At 39.4% G+C, this 16,258-nt stretch overlaps 1 protein-coding gene across 1 annotated transcript in view; it reads left to right on the forward strand.

Annotated features, from left to right (window-relative positions):
- CPT1B (carnitine palmitoyltransferase 1B) overlaps positions 1-16,258 on the forward strand; it is a 53,378-nt gene that overhangs the window by 28,027 nt on the left and 9,093 nt on the right. The window contains exons 8-18 of the mRNA XM_089655314.1: positions 1,467-1,574; positions 1,928-2,012; positions 4,593-4,788; positions 4,970-5,155; positions 6,240-6,345; positions 7,630-7,746; positions 9,513-9,677; positions 10,802-10,936; positions 11,021-11,173; positions 11,627-11,740; positions 14,056-14,148. Of these exons, the coding sequence (XP_089511440.1) occupies positions 1,467-1,574; positions 1,928-2,012; positions 4,593-4,788; positions 4,970-5,155; positions 6,240-6,345; positions 7,630-7,746; positions 9,513-9,677; positions 10,802-10,936; positions 11,021-11,173; positions 11,627-11,740; positions 14,056-14,148 (1,458 nt within the window). The remainder of the gene's footprint in view (positions 1-1,466; positions 1,575-1,927; positions 2,013-4,592; positions 4,789-4,969; positions 5,156-6,239; positions 6,346-7,629; positions 7,747-9,512; positions 9,678-10,801; positions 10,937-11,020; positions 11,174-11,626; positions 11,741-14,055; positions 14,149-16,258) is intronic.

Raw genomic sequence — 16,258 nt, forward strand, 5'->3', positions numbered from 1 at the left:
ACTGCTACAAGGCGGTCCTCCTGTGCAAATCCACGTATATATACGTGATTCTGCACTTCCGCCTCACGAGGCACTGGTGCCACCAGCGCATCGATTCTTCTGTGAACTGTCACAGCAGAAGCCGATCTCTGAGTCCCAATGAACGGATGTTCACTGGCACCTGCAGATCATGGGGCAAGGAGGAACAACAGAGCTCTGTCTATGTTTACATAGGCAGAGCTCTGTTCTGACGAGTGAGTGATCGATCATGTGCCAGAGCAGAGTTGAGAACACGATCCATCACTTCCCCTTGTACCAGCACCACTTAGTGTACACCAAACACATAGCTAGGCACGCACTTAACCCTTTGATCACCCTAGATGTTAACCCCTTCCCAACCAGTGTAATTGGTATAGTGATCAGTGTATAATTTTAGCACTGATCACTGTATTAGTCTCACTGGTTCCCACAAAGTGTCAGTGTAAAAATGTCCGCCGCAGTATTGCAGTCCCTCTATAAGTCGCTGATCACCGTCATTACATTACTAGTATTAAAAAAAAAATTCCAGTATATGTCACCCAAAATATGTAGAAGAATACATTTTGGCCTAAATTTGATTTTTTTAATTTTTTTCATTGGAAATGTTTTATAGCAGAAAAAAAATATAGGGTTTTTTTTTTTTTTTACAAAATTGTTGGTCTTTTTTTCTTTTCTTTTACAACACAAAAAGTAAAAACCCCAGAGTTGATCAAATACCACCAAAACAAATCTCGATTTGTGGGGAAAAAAAGGACATAAATTTCATTTGGGTACAGTGCTGCTTAACTACAGATATTCAGTTAAAATAACGCATCGCTGTATTGCAAAAAATGACCTGGTCAGCAAGGGGGAACTGAAGTGGATACACAGAGTTTAAAAAAATCCTCCTATATACGTTGTCTGCATTCTTTTCCTCTCTACATCTGTTCAAAGTGCTGAATTTAAAAAGCTTGTCTGGGAGTTCATAAAAAACAGGGGTGGAAAGCTGAAGTTACACTCTGCAGAGCTCATTGAGAGCCCTGACAGCTGATTTGGATGAAAGAGACCCCCCCCCCCCCCCCACACACACACACACACACAACTCTCAGGAAGAAAGCTGAGACTGTCAATCTGCTGGAGGTCCCTCCCCTGTCATCATTTTTTGCTTGGTGTCAGGAAGACTTGTCTGGAGTGACTCAATCTGATAGAAGGCAGGAGACAACAAACAGAAATGTCACTTAGTTCTCCTAATTGAGACAAATACACACATAGAGGGATATGCTTTGTTTATATTTCATGTCTGCGGTTTACAACCACTTTACATTTTAATGTATGTGTGAATGAGAAGTAGACTGACGTTATCTTATTTTTTATTATACTTTATGCTATTTATTGTTCAAACATCTTAAGTATTGCAGTAATTTTACATCATTGTCTAAACTTCTGACATGATTAAATTTTCATTTTAGGATTTTCTAACTGTGAGTCCAACCACTAACCAAGCAGCAAGGGCAGGAAATGCCATACATGCAATGCTACTATACCGAAGAAAGCTTGAAAGGGGCCTTATACCTCCTGTGAGTGTATTTAGTGAATAATGCATCAATGGCAGTACAAAACGTAATGTATAATGCTGCACCCAATACGATAAAGAAATATTTACTATCACGTGTATAATAATGTTAGGCCATGTCTAACAAGCAGTTTTGTGGAGATTTGATCCAGAATATTACTTCTGGGTTATGGTACTTACACCATGGTGTAGGTTATATTCATTATGGAAAGAATCTAGCTTTATTCAGTAGATAGAGTGAAGAAGGGTAGAGCACCTAGATGAAATAAAAAACTACAATGGTAATTTATAACATGACATGCAGGGGTAATGGGGATTTTATTGACTTTTTGCTAATTTTTATTCCTTTGTGACCAGGTCATGGCTCTTGGCATTGTCCCTATGTGCTCCTATCAGATGGAGAGGATGTTTAATACTACCCGGGTTCCAGGAGTGGAGACTGGTGAGTGTGTTATGACACAATACAAATGAAATCTAGCAGAAGATCACATAGCACACAGATGAAGAACCTCAAATGCAGGACATAACACTTTGTAGTGGAAACATTTCATTCCATCATCAGTTTTCAATAGACAAACCCAGTGTAATGGTCCCAGTACCCTACAATCAAGGAGAAGGGAAGCTCTTTTAAAGAGATCTTGTAAAAAAAAGATATGGGACCTGCCTTTGCTAAATTGTTTTTAAAGGTGTTGGCATCAGGCCCAGACTGGCCATTGGGCACAGAGGGCATTTTCCTGGGGGGGCTAGGCCAGATTAGGCCAGTATAGCAGAGGGGCCATGACTGGCCTTGTGGTAGGAAGGTGTGATGGAATGGTGGGGGGGGGGGAGTTGATCACAGACAAAATGATCATTGATTTTGAAGGTTTCACCATAGAACAAACGTTCCGCTATCTATTTTTCCATTTCACACAGGCGGACTCCGCCAAGCGGATCCACCTACTCAGCAGGGAATCTGCTGATCCCCGCTGAGCATGTGGATAACAGGTCCATGTCCTGTCCTGGCTATCATGCTTATGCAAAGCAGACAAGGTCACAGCCTGCTGTTCTCTATGGGAAGGTCGGATGTAAATGAACCACCTGTCCATTTGCATCTGACCGTCATCCAATCCACCAGACGAATGGGGAACAATCCCCATCCATCTGTTTTTATCAGATTGGATGAAGGCAGGTGTATATGGACAGGTGGTCCATTTACATCCCACTGCCCCATAGAAAACAATGGTATTTATGTGGATATGAGTGTGTTCGTGTGCATGTAAATGCAGGGGGGGCAGGTGTATTTATGTGGAAGTGTGTGTGTGTTTCCCCCTCCCATCCACCCACTGATTCTTCTCTTTTAACTCCCCCTCCCCCGCCTGACATTTCAGAATAGGCTGCACAGTCTAAAATGCCCGGGCCTATTTTTTGTTCCGGTCTGGGCCTGGTTGTCATCCACATCTTTTGTCCAAAACTTGGTGAGTCATTGATCTTACCTCCCATACACATTCTTGTTCTGGATCAATTAATGACAAAGTTGTGAGACCACAAGCAGGATGATGACTGTTCATCTGCAACAAGTGAGCATGACCAGTTCCCATATTTCTATCTTGACATATTCTCTTCAAGCAAGATCCCTTTTAAAACATGGGTTCTGCCTCCATGATATAGTAAGGTTCTGCTTCCATGTAAACATTTTATACTCCTGATAAGTGCCTGCTGTACCATGTAAGTATCCTGTTCCTATTGCTTCCTTTTTGTGAAATCCCTGGTGTTCCTGCCAGTCTCTCTGCTTTCCTATTAAAAATTGACTACACCAGGCATGAGAGCACAGCATGGTAAGTTCTATAGCTGTGCTTGGAACTCAGTGTGCTTTCCTCCAATGATCAGGCTTGTGCTCACATGCCCCCCTCCTCCTGCAAAGCCTTTCAATGGGAAGTTCAGTGAGCTGCTGTTTCTCCTCCCCCAGCTCTCTGTTCTAAACTGAATAATTAGCTTAGAGGGTATGTGATCACTTATAAAATAGGGTAAAAAAAGGTTTTCATAATGTTTTTTATATCTATACATAAATGTTTTCACTTTCATTTCTATTTTAAACTGAATGGGTTGTTTTACAAGGTCTAAGAAACTTTAATATACATAAATGCAAATATGTTAGAAAAGACATTGTCAACAATTAGATTTTTGATCATTTTCTGACAGTTTTGACAGTGTGCAACAGTGTACTTCATTATGCCTACAACAGCACAATACTATCTACCTTACAATCAAAATGTGTGAATAGTGGATAATTATTAGACGTGCATTTTGTTTTACTGTGATTCATTTTCACACAAAAATGTAATTTTTGGTGATTTAGATGTATAGAAATCTCCAAATGGACATAGTAACAAATGTCCATGAATCCGAAAAAAGTTCTAACAAAATTAACAAATGCACTAATTTCATTAAGATGAGGTTGCATGATGCAAACCTCAGTTTGGGCACATGGGGAAATTACTTAAATTTTCAAATTCATTTGATAATTAGGATTCGGATAACGAATGGATCTGAATTTTGTTCCATTCGTTAATGCAGATGCACGTAACACCAGTCAATATTGTCCAGTCAGCTCACTTCTTTTGGTAGGTTGGACTAGCATGCGAAAATATTGAATCTTTTCAATTCAAATCTGACCAATTCGATAATATATCGAATATATAGCAATCTTCCAGGAAAAACAAAAATTTTTAAAATCCCCCAGGACCAACAAATATACAAAATGAATTCCGAAGATACAAAACAAAATCCACAAATGAATTGGTTATACATAATGAATATGACTAAATGAAATTCAATGAATGAATGCATACAAAATTTCCGGTGTGCACATGTCTAATAATTATTATTAATGAAAAACAGCACAAGAATAACTAAACCTCAGACAATAATGTGTGAATATACTTGCCTTCTCTGTACACTAATATGACAGTTCCTTCTATTAGAACTATTATTTGGTCATATGGACAAGCATAAACACAATCCAATGTATAATTTTTTTCTGCAGACTTCCTTCAGCATCTGGTAGAAAGTCGGCATATATGTGTGTACCACAAGGGCCGCTTCTACAGGCTATGCCTATATGATGACAGGACCCTGCTTAGCCCTCGGCAGTTGCAAACACAATTTCAACGCATTCTTGATGATCCGAGCCCACCACAACCAGGCGAGGAAAAACTGGCAGCACTCACAGCTGGGGATCGGTGAGATCAGGGAAAAGGGGAATAGACTAGGAAGATTCATAGGCATGGACAGAACATTAAAATACATTGTAAAAATAACATTTCCCTTTTTGTTTTTCTTCTTTTTTCTTTCCTTCCTTTATACACCTAGCACTTGTTGAAACTATTCCTTTTTTTTTTTTGCTTTCAAATGACGTAACAGAGTCTCTTGGGCTAAGGCTCGCTCGGATTTCTTCAGTCAAGGTGTGAATCGGGTTTCACTGAGCTCCATTGAAAAGGGAGTCTTCTTTGTTTGTCTGGACCCCGATGCCTTAGGACATCAAGAGGAGGATAAGAACTCTCTCAGTGTATATGCTAAATCATTGCTTCATGGGAATTGCTACAACAGGTAACATAAAATTGTGTACACAATATATTTTCTGCGCTTAGCCAAAAATATATATGTGTGTATAGACTGCTGCAACTAAATTATCTGAATACTAGACATAATCTTAATATAAACCAAACAGTGCGCTATCTCTTTAAATGATGAATGCCAATATCAAACAATTAAATGACAAGTGAAAAACAAATATTACAATTCATATGTATATAAATAACCATAAATATACACAAGTGAATGAATGAATAAATAAAGTCCCAAAATCAATCGTGAAAAAACGTGCGCCATGCTGGAAAACTGCATATAAAGTGCTCCTGTGCTCCAAATTGCTCCTGAGAGAAAAGGCACGCCTCTTACCAGACTAAAATGATCTCATGTTATAGAGATCAAACGAGCATATGCATCCAAAATTCAGGCAGGCACTCTCACTGTCAGACCCCCGGGATGTTAAATGCCTTCATCACAGAAATATATGGCCGCAGCTTCTGTGTAACGTCATCGTGCACCGATGTGCGCACTGACACCGTGGCCGAATGTGTTTACAGGATTTGCTGACTTTACGTATACAGCTGAATGTAAGTGCAGTACTTGTTTTAATAAATAATTGATTTTAAACATACTGCACTATGAGCTTTCTCCATGCTTGAATTTTGCACTTATGGTTATGACGAGCGACATGAGATGCTAGAGCTGATGATCTGGCGGGAACTTATGTTCCTGCGATGAAGTCATTTATTGTTCCGGGGCTCTAACAGAGTACCAATCTGAATTTTGGATGCATATGCCCATTTGATCTCCATAACGTGAGATCATTTTAGTTTGGTAAGAGGCTTGCCTTTTCTCTCAGGAGAACTTTGGAGCACAGGAACTTTAATGACATTATCTATTTTCTTTTTATTGTTAATTGAGAATAGATTCTAAGGACAACTAGATATTATACATAAAAGTAGTAATTATGTGTGTTTTGCTAAATATGATATGCCTATGTGCACATATATGCAAATGAGACAAGACACTGTCTGTAAATTCAATTTGTGCGCTTGATGGCTTCATCAACTGCTCAGTTTTTTTCCCCTCTATTTCATTGCAGGTGGTTTGATAAGTCCTTTAGTCTGGTTGTGTTCAGTAACGGGAGGCTTGGTCTCAATGCTGAGCATTCCTGGGCTGACGCTCCGATCGTTGGACACCTGTGGGAGGTATTAACATACAGTAATTGATGTGACGTACTCAGGTCTATATAAACAAACTTAATATTGTATCTGAACTGACTGTGTATAGTTCTCATATACTCTGTGCTTTTTAAGATGTACATCAGTGGTTGTCAACTCAAATGCGGCCCCTGACATCACCAAAGGGCTGCACATGATGTTCAATATATAGAATGCTTGAGAAGACTGTCAGAAACTGCAGACCTTATAGAGGAAATGAGGGTCAGAGAGTGTGGACATGATACATTTTTAGCTTGGAATTTTCTACAGAAGACAATACGAAACTGGGAACATATTACATGAGGCTTGTACTATAATCTCAACAAATTGCTATAAGTGCTACTAATGAAAATGACAATTTATAATAATCTTATACATATAAATTATAAACTCATAAATCAATTAAAGTGCTATAAAGTCCAGATTTAGTGCAATAATAAATCCATTAAAGTGCTGAGAAGTCCACATGTGGTGTAATAATAAAGTGTTTAATCCACAATTTATGTTACTTTTCTTCCACATATGTTGATAAAAGTGCTTTGTGCAAAAATAGTGCAAACATTTGTGCAAATCACAGTTCAATTGATTCACTATTGCCTTCAGTACTCCACTCCACCACTGTGTACCACCACCATTCCGGAAAACTTACCAGATAGCCATGACCTCTCATTAAAGAGATGGTAAAGATGCACTTTTTATACAGCAGATGTATTGCAACCAGGAATCCTCCTTATCTCGTTCGCAATATCACCAGGACCATCATAGAGTAAGAAGGAAAAGAGACTCCAATAGTGTAAAACCCTTTATTAAAACCACTCTTTACATTACAATCAACAGTTATTGCACTTACATTTATCAGTGCATTTAGCCCTGCACTTGGGAGTAATCCTATTGGAGGCAGAGCTGTAGGAAGTGATGTCATTCTGACCTGGCGGAGGCACCTGGAAGTGGTGAGGAACACCTGTATGGTGCAGCAGACTGAGCTTGCACTAGGGACAGTGGAGCTGGCCAGCCATTAAACCTTTAAATGTTTACTTTAATGTGCCTGTAGATTGCTTTCAGTATTTTAGCAATATAACCACCTGTTTATGTTTTGTCTAGCCAGTTTGTCAAGTTTCATGACACTATTTTTTTTTGTTATCCTTTTCACCTCTAGTTTTTCACCCTGTACTTCAAATCTGTTATTTATTGCTTACTTCATACTTTATATGCTCTATATTCAATTTCAAAATGCATATCATACATATTATGTTGTGTCTGTTTCTGCCATAGTTCATGCTGGCCACTGATTGCTTTGAGCTAGGTTACACAGAGGATGGGAATTGCAATGGAGATCCTGGACTCTCATTACCTCCACCCTACAGATTACAGTGGGATATTCCAACAAAGGTGGGTTTTTTTTAAAAAAAAGAAACCAAATTGTGGAAGTTGTACCAAAAAAGGCATGAAGAGGGCAAAGGACCAGTCACCAGTATTGCCAGTGGTCTCCCTGTAGCTGATCTTTTTCCATTACTGACTTACCATGGCACTGTGTCTCTGTGTGGAGGTGACCATCTTGGTAGACACAGGGTTTTGCTTCCTTGCATTAGAACTGAGTAGTTGATAACGTGTGGTTATATTTTAGAAGTAACAGAAGAGGTTTAGAAATCACAGATAAAGCAGAAACAGGGGAATCTTTGTACTGCAGGTTCTCAGGAACGGCTTTCCCTCCAGCTCATAAAATGGTGAGCAGCACAGTAGTGATATCACCAAATCTAATACAAATGTTACGAGATGAGGAGTCACAGGAACAGTGCCTTAGATTATCCCACAACACAGATATAGTTATATGAGGATAGAAATAGGAATGTGTAAGTACAGGAAGTACATTGCATTTTCAGGAGGAAATTATGACAAAAGTTACATTTTCAGTGTACTGCTTAGGCGCAATGAACACTTCTACATGATCCATATTAGATAGCATATCTTCACTTTTTGAATTCAGATCCACTTTAGGTGGCAGCAGCAAAACAGATTTCAGTTGGCTCTAATCATTCAAAGTAGAGCACAGAGTGTTTGCACACTAGCTTTCTTACCCCTATTACAAATGGTTCCCCCTTATTCTATAACACTTCCCCTTTCCACGTACTGTACATAATAATGTGAACTTCTCCAAAGCAGTGAATTATGTATATTCGGTGAGTTAATTATAATTAAGCCTTCTGTCCTCAATCTTGTGCTTAATTTTGCTGTTCTGCTGCTGGCATGCAACAGTTAATAGTTACAAAAGATCACTTATAACTGAAGAGCAGAGGAATAAATAAACTATTCACTTTTGTGTACCCTTCACTGAAAATGTACAATTCCCACCAATGGAAATCCATTTTATACCCAATTCCTGGCTTGTACTAGACTGTCGGGAGTTATTCCGGGTTAGGTTGCAAACATCTGCAAGGATTCAGAAATGTTGAGCTGTTGGCTTGAAAAAAAAAACAATGGCACGTAGGAATATTAATTAACATTTATTTATATAAGATGTATATGTGTTCTATTTTAAACATTACTTTATGGATACATTGATGCAGACTAGTGTTTCACAGTTATTCCACTCTTTAAAATTCTTCACAATCTCAAGGCACCCCATTCTACATTGTAAAAACTTAACTAGTCAGTAACGTGACAACATTAGAGGTGATTTATTCTTCCAAAGCAAATACACCGTTGCTCACTGGTACTGGATAGTATTGCAATATTTCTCTCCCTCACTCAGCTAATGTGACCCCAGTGCTGATGAAGTACAAAGGAGGAGCAAATAAGGATGCTGTGCTTGCTAAGATTCCGGTGGCTGTAAGGTTGTAATGGTGCACAATGCAAATCTGTGTCTCTTTGTAACTAAAAGGCAGACTTGATTAACCCACTGACTTGAATACAAGTTTTGGGCAGTTTTTAGGCATTTTGTCAAGGCACCCTGGAAGAAACCTGAAGGCACCCTGGTTGAAAAAGGTTGATGTAGACCCTCACTCATTAAAGATTAATTATCATTGATTGATTATTACCTGTCTTTGTCATTTTATCCTGTTTCATGAAGTAATCGGTTCCTTGATTAACAGGCTGACTTGTACTGTACTCTTTGTCAGGCAAAACTAACTTCAATAGTGAAATTTATTTTTGTCTAGTGTCGTGAGGTCATTGAGCACTCGTACTTCACAGCCAAGACACTAGCAGATGACGTGGACTTTAACTGCCTTCGTTTCACAGATTTTGGGAAAGGACTTATCAAAAAGTGTCGGAGCAGCCCTGATGCTTTCCTGCAAATATCACTACAGCTGGCTCACTACCGGGTAAAGAGTTCCTAAAGCACTATGTCACCATGTCATAGAAAAATATCTAGAAGTTATCTTTGTTTCTTGGGTTTTTCATTTGCTTTCTTTTCAGTGCAGGCCAGTAGATGCTGTCCTACTACGTTCTTAAACACCACCACCAATCAGTTGTTTTTCAGGGTCTAAACATGGAAGCTTCAAAGCTACAACACTTAGAAATAATTTTTTGATGACACACAACCAATAAATGCAGAAATGTCATCACCTACTGTGACTTAAAGGGTATCACCATGCCAAACTTTTTTTTTTAAATTTTGGAATAGAATGGATAAAAGCTACAACTTATGGCAGGTTTTTACAGCTGTGTGGTATTCTGGGAAGATATTCCTCTCGTTTCCTGCCCTGGAGATAGCATTGTCATAACACAGCAAGAATAAAAACACTTTTTATTTTAGTAGTGGAGACTTCTAATTTCTATCTGTGTTCACATGGTTCTAAACTTTCCCCAGATGCAGCTTCAAGTCATTGAACCAAATGGCTCTATAACATTTAGCTACATCTGTGCTGGATGCATTTTGTTCCAGGGACACATAGGAAGGATTTGCATGGTTCTAAACACTTGTAAAGTGAGGAATAAAGTCCTTCTTTTTTGTATACGTGATAATGGCAATTTTAGGTTCTTGTTTCTTTTGGCCCAGCTCACTATGATCTGTTCTACATTCTTGGTTCTCCTCAGGCCCTACTCTATAGAAGCCATAGTTTCCATATACTGCACTGATGGCTAACAAGCATGAAACAGCTGTATGCTGTAATGATAGGCTGTATCTATTCTATAAGCCTGTGGATGCACAGTCACCCCAGTGTTGAAGGAAATGTTTTGCATAGATCTACTTTCTATCCTACAGCAAGGAAGAAACCCTTTATTTTTGGGATGTTTGATGGAAGTGATCTGGTAGTGAAGTGATGTTATCTAGATACATACTGTTTTAGGAAGCCTCAGCTTTGCCCTTATGGGACTACAAAAGAAGTTTACTAAGGATCTATCATGAAATAATGAGGCTTAAATGAATTGTAGTTTCTTAAAATATCATTTTGTGTGGGGGTGAGACACACTTACTTTCTCTTCTGGTTTATTGATATCACAGGATAAAGGGCACTTCTGTCTGACTTATGAAGCCTCTATGACTCGTTTATTCCGTGAGGGTCGAACAGAGACCGTGAGATCCTGCACCAAGGAATCCTGTGATTTTGTCAGGGCCATGGAGGATCCCAATGAAACTGTAAATACCAAGTCCTTTTTGGAATTAGTTAACTTGTCTTATAACATGTTGATTTCATTTAGACTTTCAACTGTCTTAACACAGAGAGAAAACCGTCTGGCATTGTACCGAGCAGCTGCTGAGTGTCACCAACTCATGTATCGTTTGGCGATGACAGGAAAAGGCATTGACCGACACCTTTTTTGTCTCTATCTTGTGTCTAAGTACCTGGGAACTGAGTCTCCCTTCCTTCAACAGGTGAGAATATCTGTCATTAAAAATGTTATCATGTTATTGTTATTTGTGTGAATGTGTAATCTGTCCTGTAATCTGTGTTTCTTTTTATTGTGGCTTTCAATAAAGGGGAGCTAAAGGTAAAATTGTATGCTATATTAGCATGTGAAGTCAGTCATAACTTCTGTATATTCTTTGCTGCTGTTAGAGCAACTGTCTCTGTTCAGGAAATATTGGCCCCTATGTTAAAAGGCCTTGAGGCAAGTAAAGCCCATAGCAACCCACCAGATTTTAAATTAAATCTATTAATCAATAAATAACACCAAACTAATTGGTAGACGGTGCCTTTACTTTTCCATTTTTAATCATCTTTTTCAACTCTATCAGCACAGGGCCCAGGTAATTTAAAATATATGCAGTTAGTTACACATTTTTTTTTGATTTGTTGACCCTGAGAGTTTACTGTGCTTTTCCTAGGTGTTGTCTGAACCATGGCGTCTCTCTACATCTCAAACCCCTCAACAGCAACTAAAGATGTTTGATTTGGAGCAATTCCCAGACCATATATCTGCTGGTGGAGGATTTGGACCAGTAAGTTTTAGTGTATGGCATGGGTAATGTAGAAATATACATTTCCTGCAATACTGCAGTATTTGCACAGGAAAACACTGTATAAACATGGATGTGCAGTATGTGGGCCTATATGTAGTTCAGCTTCTTCTGGCTAAATACTTTTGTAAGGTAGATGGTTGTATAAGTTGCTGTAAATTCTCAAAGTTTAAATTGACCATCAGAAGCTAAAATAATGGACATGATAAACTACCGGCGGTGCATAAATAAAATAGCGCAGGTTCAGGTTGCAAAATATGTACCTAGCGCCCAAAAACAACAATGAATTGAAATGTTCCTGTGCAATCCAACATGTGATTCAGAAATATGCAAATCCTTATTTGCGACATATCCCATGAATGTCACAGTTTGTGTGCCATATAACTGAAAAAGTTGCATATATTTCACGTGCTAATACTAGGCACATTAGTGCACGAAGAAGTAGGTGACCCAGGACTAGTGGTTATATGGTAATGATGTATAACATAAAGTATATGTAAATAGTTACTAGTTTAATAAGAATGACTCTGTTATGTATAAGTTTATTTATGTTTGAAAAATATTAATTGAAACACATACAGTATTTTGTATTGGTCGTGACAGCATAAATAGTATAGGGGTAAAAATAAAGTCAAATTATACTCCTTTTGAATTAAATTAAATTGTAATAGTATGTACAATTAAAGAATAATATGAAAAACTATTTTCATGAGTTAAAGTTTGATGAATCATCTCACTGTCCTTTCCTGTGCTCACCCCTGATGGGCACATGATAGATTAGTGAGACAGATCTGCTATCATGTCCTTACAACCCATTCAGCAGTTTGCTGCCTGACATCTCACCTCATAGACCCCAAGGTGTGCACATGTGGCCTCACCATTTGGTGCCCTATAAACTGATCACTGTGACATAATAATTTGACACAATTTGTGTCTTTTTTGTGATAATTTTGCACTGAATTTTCTGTTACAAATTTTTACTCTGCACCAACGAGTGTTTATTCCACCCAGTTTTTTAGAGGATGGTCATTTTTAGTGAGTAATTCAACAGTCATAAAGTAGTAGTGCTCCTTTCCATTTTTTTGTACCATGGTGGAGATGAGAAGAATGAAACCAGTTTGCGTCTTTTTATTAACAATGCCTGATTATCACTGACATGCAGGATATTTTACCCTGTCAGCAGAGCACTAATAACTTCTGGCACCTAGTCAGAAAGCTGTTTCACAGCTTTATCCTTTTATTCCCTGGGCCTCTTGCACACTGGACATTTTTAACGCTGCTGTTAGGGGCGTCTGGTGGTTTGTTTTTCTGCCTCTAAATGCCCCTGCATGTTAGTCTGTGTGTCCATGCACACATAGATGTTTACAGGCAGAAAAAAAACCCCACTGCTAGCATGTCCAGGAGCAGCAGTGCTTTGGCAAAAAAACACATGACGCATGTAAGCACGTGTAATTGCTTGTTAACGCTAGACACATTTAGTGTTTGAGTGTTAATTTCAATGGCCAGAATAGATAATTATTCTGGCCAATAAAATTAATTAACGCCCAAGTGCTTGATGCGCCTAAATGCGCTACAAGAGTTAAGCGGTTTTCCTGCCAAAACACTGCTGCCAGGAGGAAAAGCGTCTAGTGGAGATGGGCAAACATTGGCTAAACCATCATTCAGCTTTTTGGGTTCAGGAAGAGCCATCAGCATCGGTTTGTCCTCCATTAGGAGTAAAAACCTGTGCCTTAAGCAGTTGGAAACGTCATATATGAAATTTTAACAAAGCATATCCCCCTTTAGTGTGTACTTGTCTCAGTCCAGAGCACTAAGTGTCATTTTTCTTTGCTGCTATGTTACTCTGCTATCTTCAGGAGTCACTTCTGACAAGTTTTCCTGATACCAAGCTCGAGCGAGCTCCAGCACATTGCCTGTGATTGACAGCCTCAGCTCTGTTCCTGTGTGAATATCTCACAGCTCTCCCCACTGAGCTCTTCAGCATTCAATATCAGCTATCCGCCCCCTTTTTTCTGAAAGCTTTATACATTTTTAGAAAACTGAAGATAAACAAGCACAACTTGTTTAGGGGGATTTGTTTTATGTCTGTGTATCACCTGCGGTCAGTCACTTCATTAAGTATTTGTAAGGGTTGGCAACCACTTTATCCTTAATTAACTGATCTTTTCTCATTATTCCTCTGTTAAACCTAGGCAGTTAAAATGTATATTTTAAACACCTGCTTCTACCTCTAAATATATATGTATTCTGTTACTGTACATAAAATGACTTCCAATTCTTCTTTTACTATCTTATAGGTGGCTGATGATGGTTATGGTGTGTCTTACATCTTTGCTGGTGAAAATGTCATTACCCTTCACATTTCCAGTAAACTTTCCAGCCCTGAGACGGTACAATCTAAGTGCTTGCTATTTGTTTTGTTAGCAATCTCAGCTTTCTTGTTGTATTAATTACCTATATAATGCTTTTTTTTATTGTTTTATGAAATTAAAGTTACAAAGCTTAGTCTTGGGGCATTTCCCCAACAACTACATTAACACCCATAGTCCAGCTCAACCCGAACAATCCTCAGTGTTGAGGGAAGGAGTATACTCGATGGGATTGGAAACAATCAGAAACAGATATTTGGAAACATTTAAGAAATAACATTAGAGACATCAGATACCTAATGAGTACATTGGCCCATATCACAGAGAGCACCGAGAATAAGTTCTCTGCTACCCCCTCCCCCAGGAGGGGGACGTATAATGGAGACTAGTAGATATTCTGGAAGCCCTAGAGAAAGCCAGCTGGTTGATCAGACGCAGTAGGCAAACCAACACTATTGAGGGGACAGAAATTGTGGGCAAATGAAGCGGAGGACATCTGCCTAAAATCTTTAAAAATGGGGGCAGGACCAAAAAATGTGGAAGAAGTCCGCAGGAGTGTCTCCACACCTCCAACAGTATGGAGGCGCTGCAGGGTGAAGTATTTTGAACTGAATTAGCCTATACCTCATAGCTACCATGTGGGTAAAGGGGTATTCTAAAATGTCTTCCCAATCTTCCCCATCCAGCTTCGGCACCTCTGCCCACCACCTCTGTTGAAGAGACTCAAGACCAGTATGGATGGAGGGCAGAATATCTTTATAAACTGTGGATAGAGATTTAGTTAGGTCATCAGCCTGTAGTAGGGTCTCCAAATCATCAGGTAGATGGAGTAGGTCAGTCCCAAATTGCGAAGAATAGGCATGGTGGAGTTGCAGGAATCGAAAGAACAAAGAATTTGAGAGGTCATGGAGCTGTTTCAATTTAACAAAGATGATAATATTACCTCTGTCACAGATATCTTTCAAATATTTAATCCCCCTAGAGGCCCAAAGAGAGGGGTCTGGGATGGTTAAGAATTCAGAGAGCTGCAGGCTGAACCATAGGGGAGTATATGGCGAACAGGAGGAAGAGGCTGGAGGTGCTGTAGGGATGACAAGTCTCTAGGCCCGGATTACAGCCTTCATGGCGGACGTGAAGTGATGAAATGGCAGTCTAGGACCGTGTTGCGGTTGATTCCTAAGGGCTTCGTATGAGCCAAGGTCAGCGGCTTCGAGGACCACTGATGCATTAGTGTCGTTATTGCTGACCCAATTATGCACATGGGTGAGTAAGGCAGCCAAGAAATATTTCTACAGCTCTGGACACACCAGGCCTCCTTGCGTCCAAGGCCAACAAAGTATTTTTTTTTCACTAAATCTCGGGGGGCAAGCTCTCCAAATAAATGAACTTATTAGAGAGTGGAGATCACAAAAAAATGTTTGGGTATCCAGATTAGAGAATACCGTAAGGCATATAGTAACACAGGCAAAATTTCCATTTTGACTAGATTTATGTGCCTGATTATGGTCAAGGGGAGATTATCCCAGGCCCTTAGCCTCTGCCTAATGGTCTGCACTGCTGGTTCTAAATTTAATTGGTAAAAGTCTTGCATGTTAGGGGAAATAATAATGCCCAAATACGTAATGTAGGTATACCACTGTAGAAGGAGGTTTGGGTCAGCTGCAGCTCGGGTGCCCGAGTTTATAAGTAAAATTAATGATTTGTCCCAGTTAGTGTGGAGCCCAGAATAAGTGGCAAAGGTGAAGAGTATAGCTAAAGCCTCCTGAAATGATGGGCCCGGATCTTGTAAAAATAGTACTAGGTCATCTGCATTTTTTCAGTGATATTTCCTACACATATACCCAACACTTTGTCAGACTGACGGAGTACCTCAGCAAGTCGTTCCATGTCAAGCACGAACAGCACAGGGGAGAGCAGGCACCCCTGCTGTGTCCTGCATTGGATTTGAAAAGGAGGGGAAAGCTCCCCTGCCAGTCTGATTCTCGCAACAGGGAACTTGTAAAGCAGCCTAAACCATTTCTGGAATACTGGGCTAAAGCTAAAGTAGTTCGGTACGTCATCCATGTACCTCCAGGAGACTGAATCAAAGGCTTTCTCAATATCCAAGGCTACCAGTATTCTGGTGGTACAA

This window comes from Staurois parvus, unplaced genomic scaffold (assembly GCF_062004578.1).
Source record: "Staurois parvus isolate SC_StPar_1 unplaced genomic scaffold, SC_StPar_1.0 ptg000832l, whole genome shotgun sequence".
Lineage (NCBI taxonomy): Eukaryota > Metazoa > Chordata > Amphibia > Anura > Ranidae > Staurois > Staurois parvus.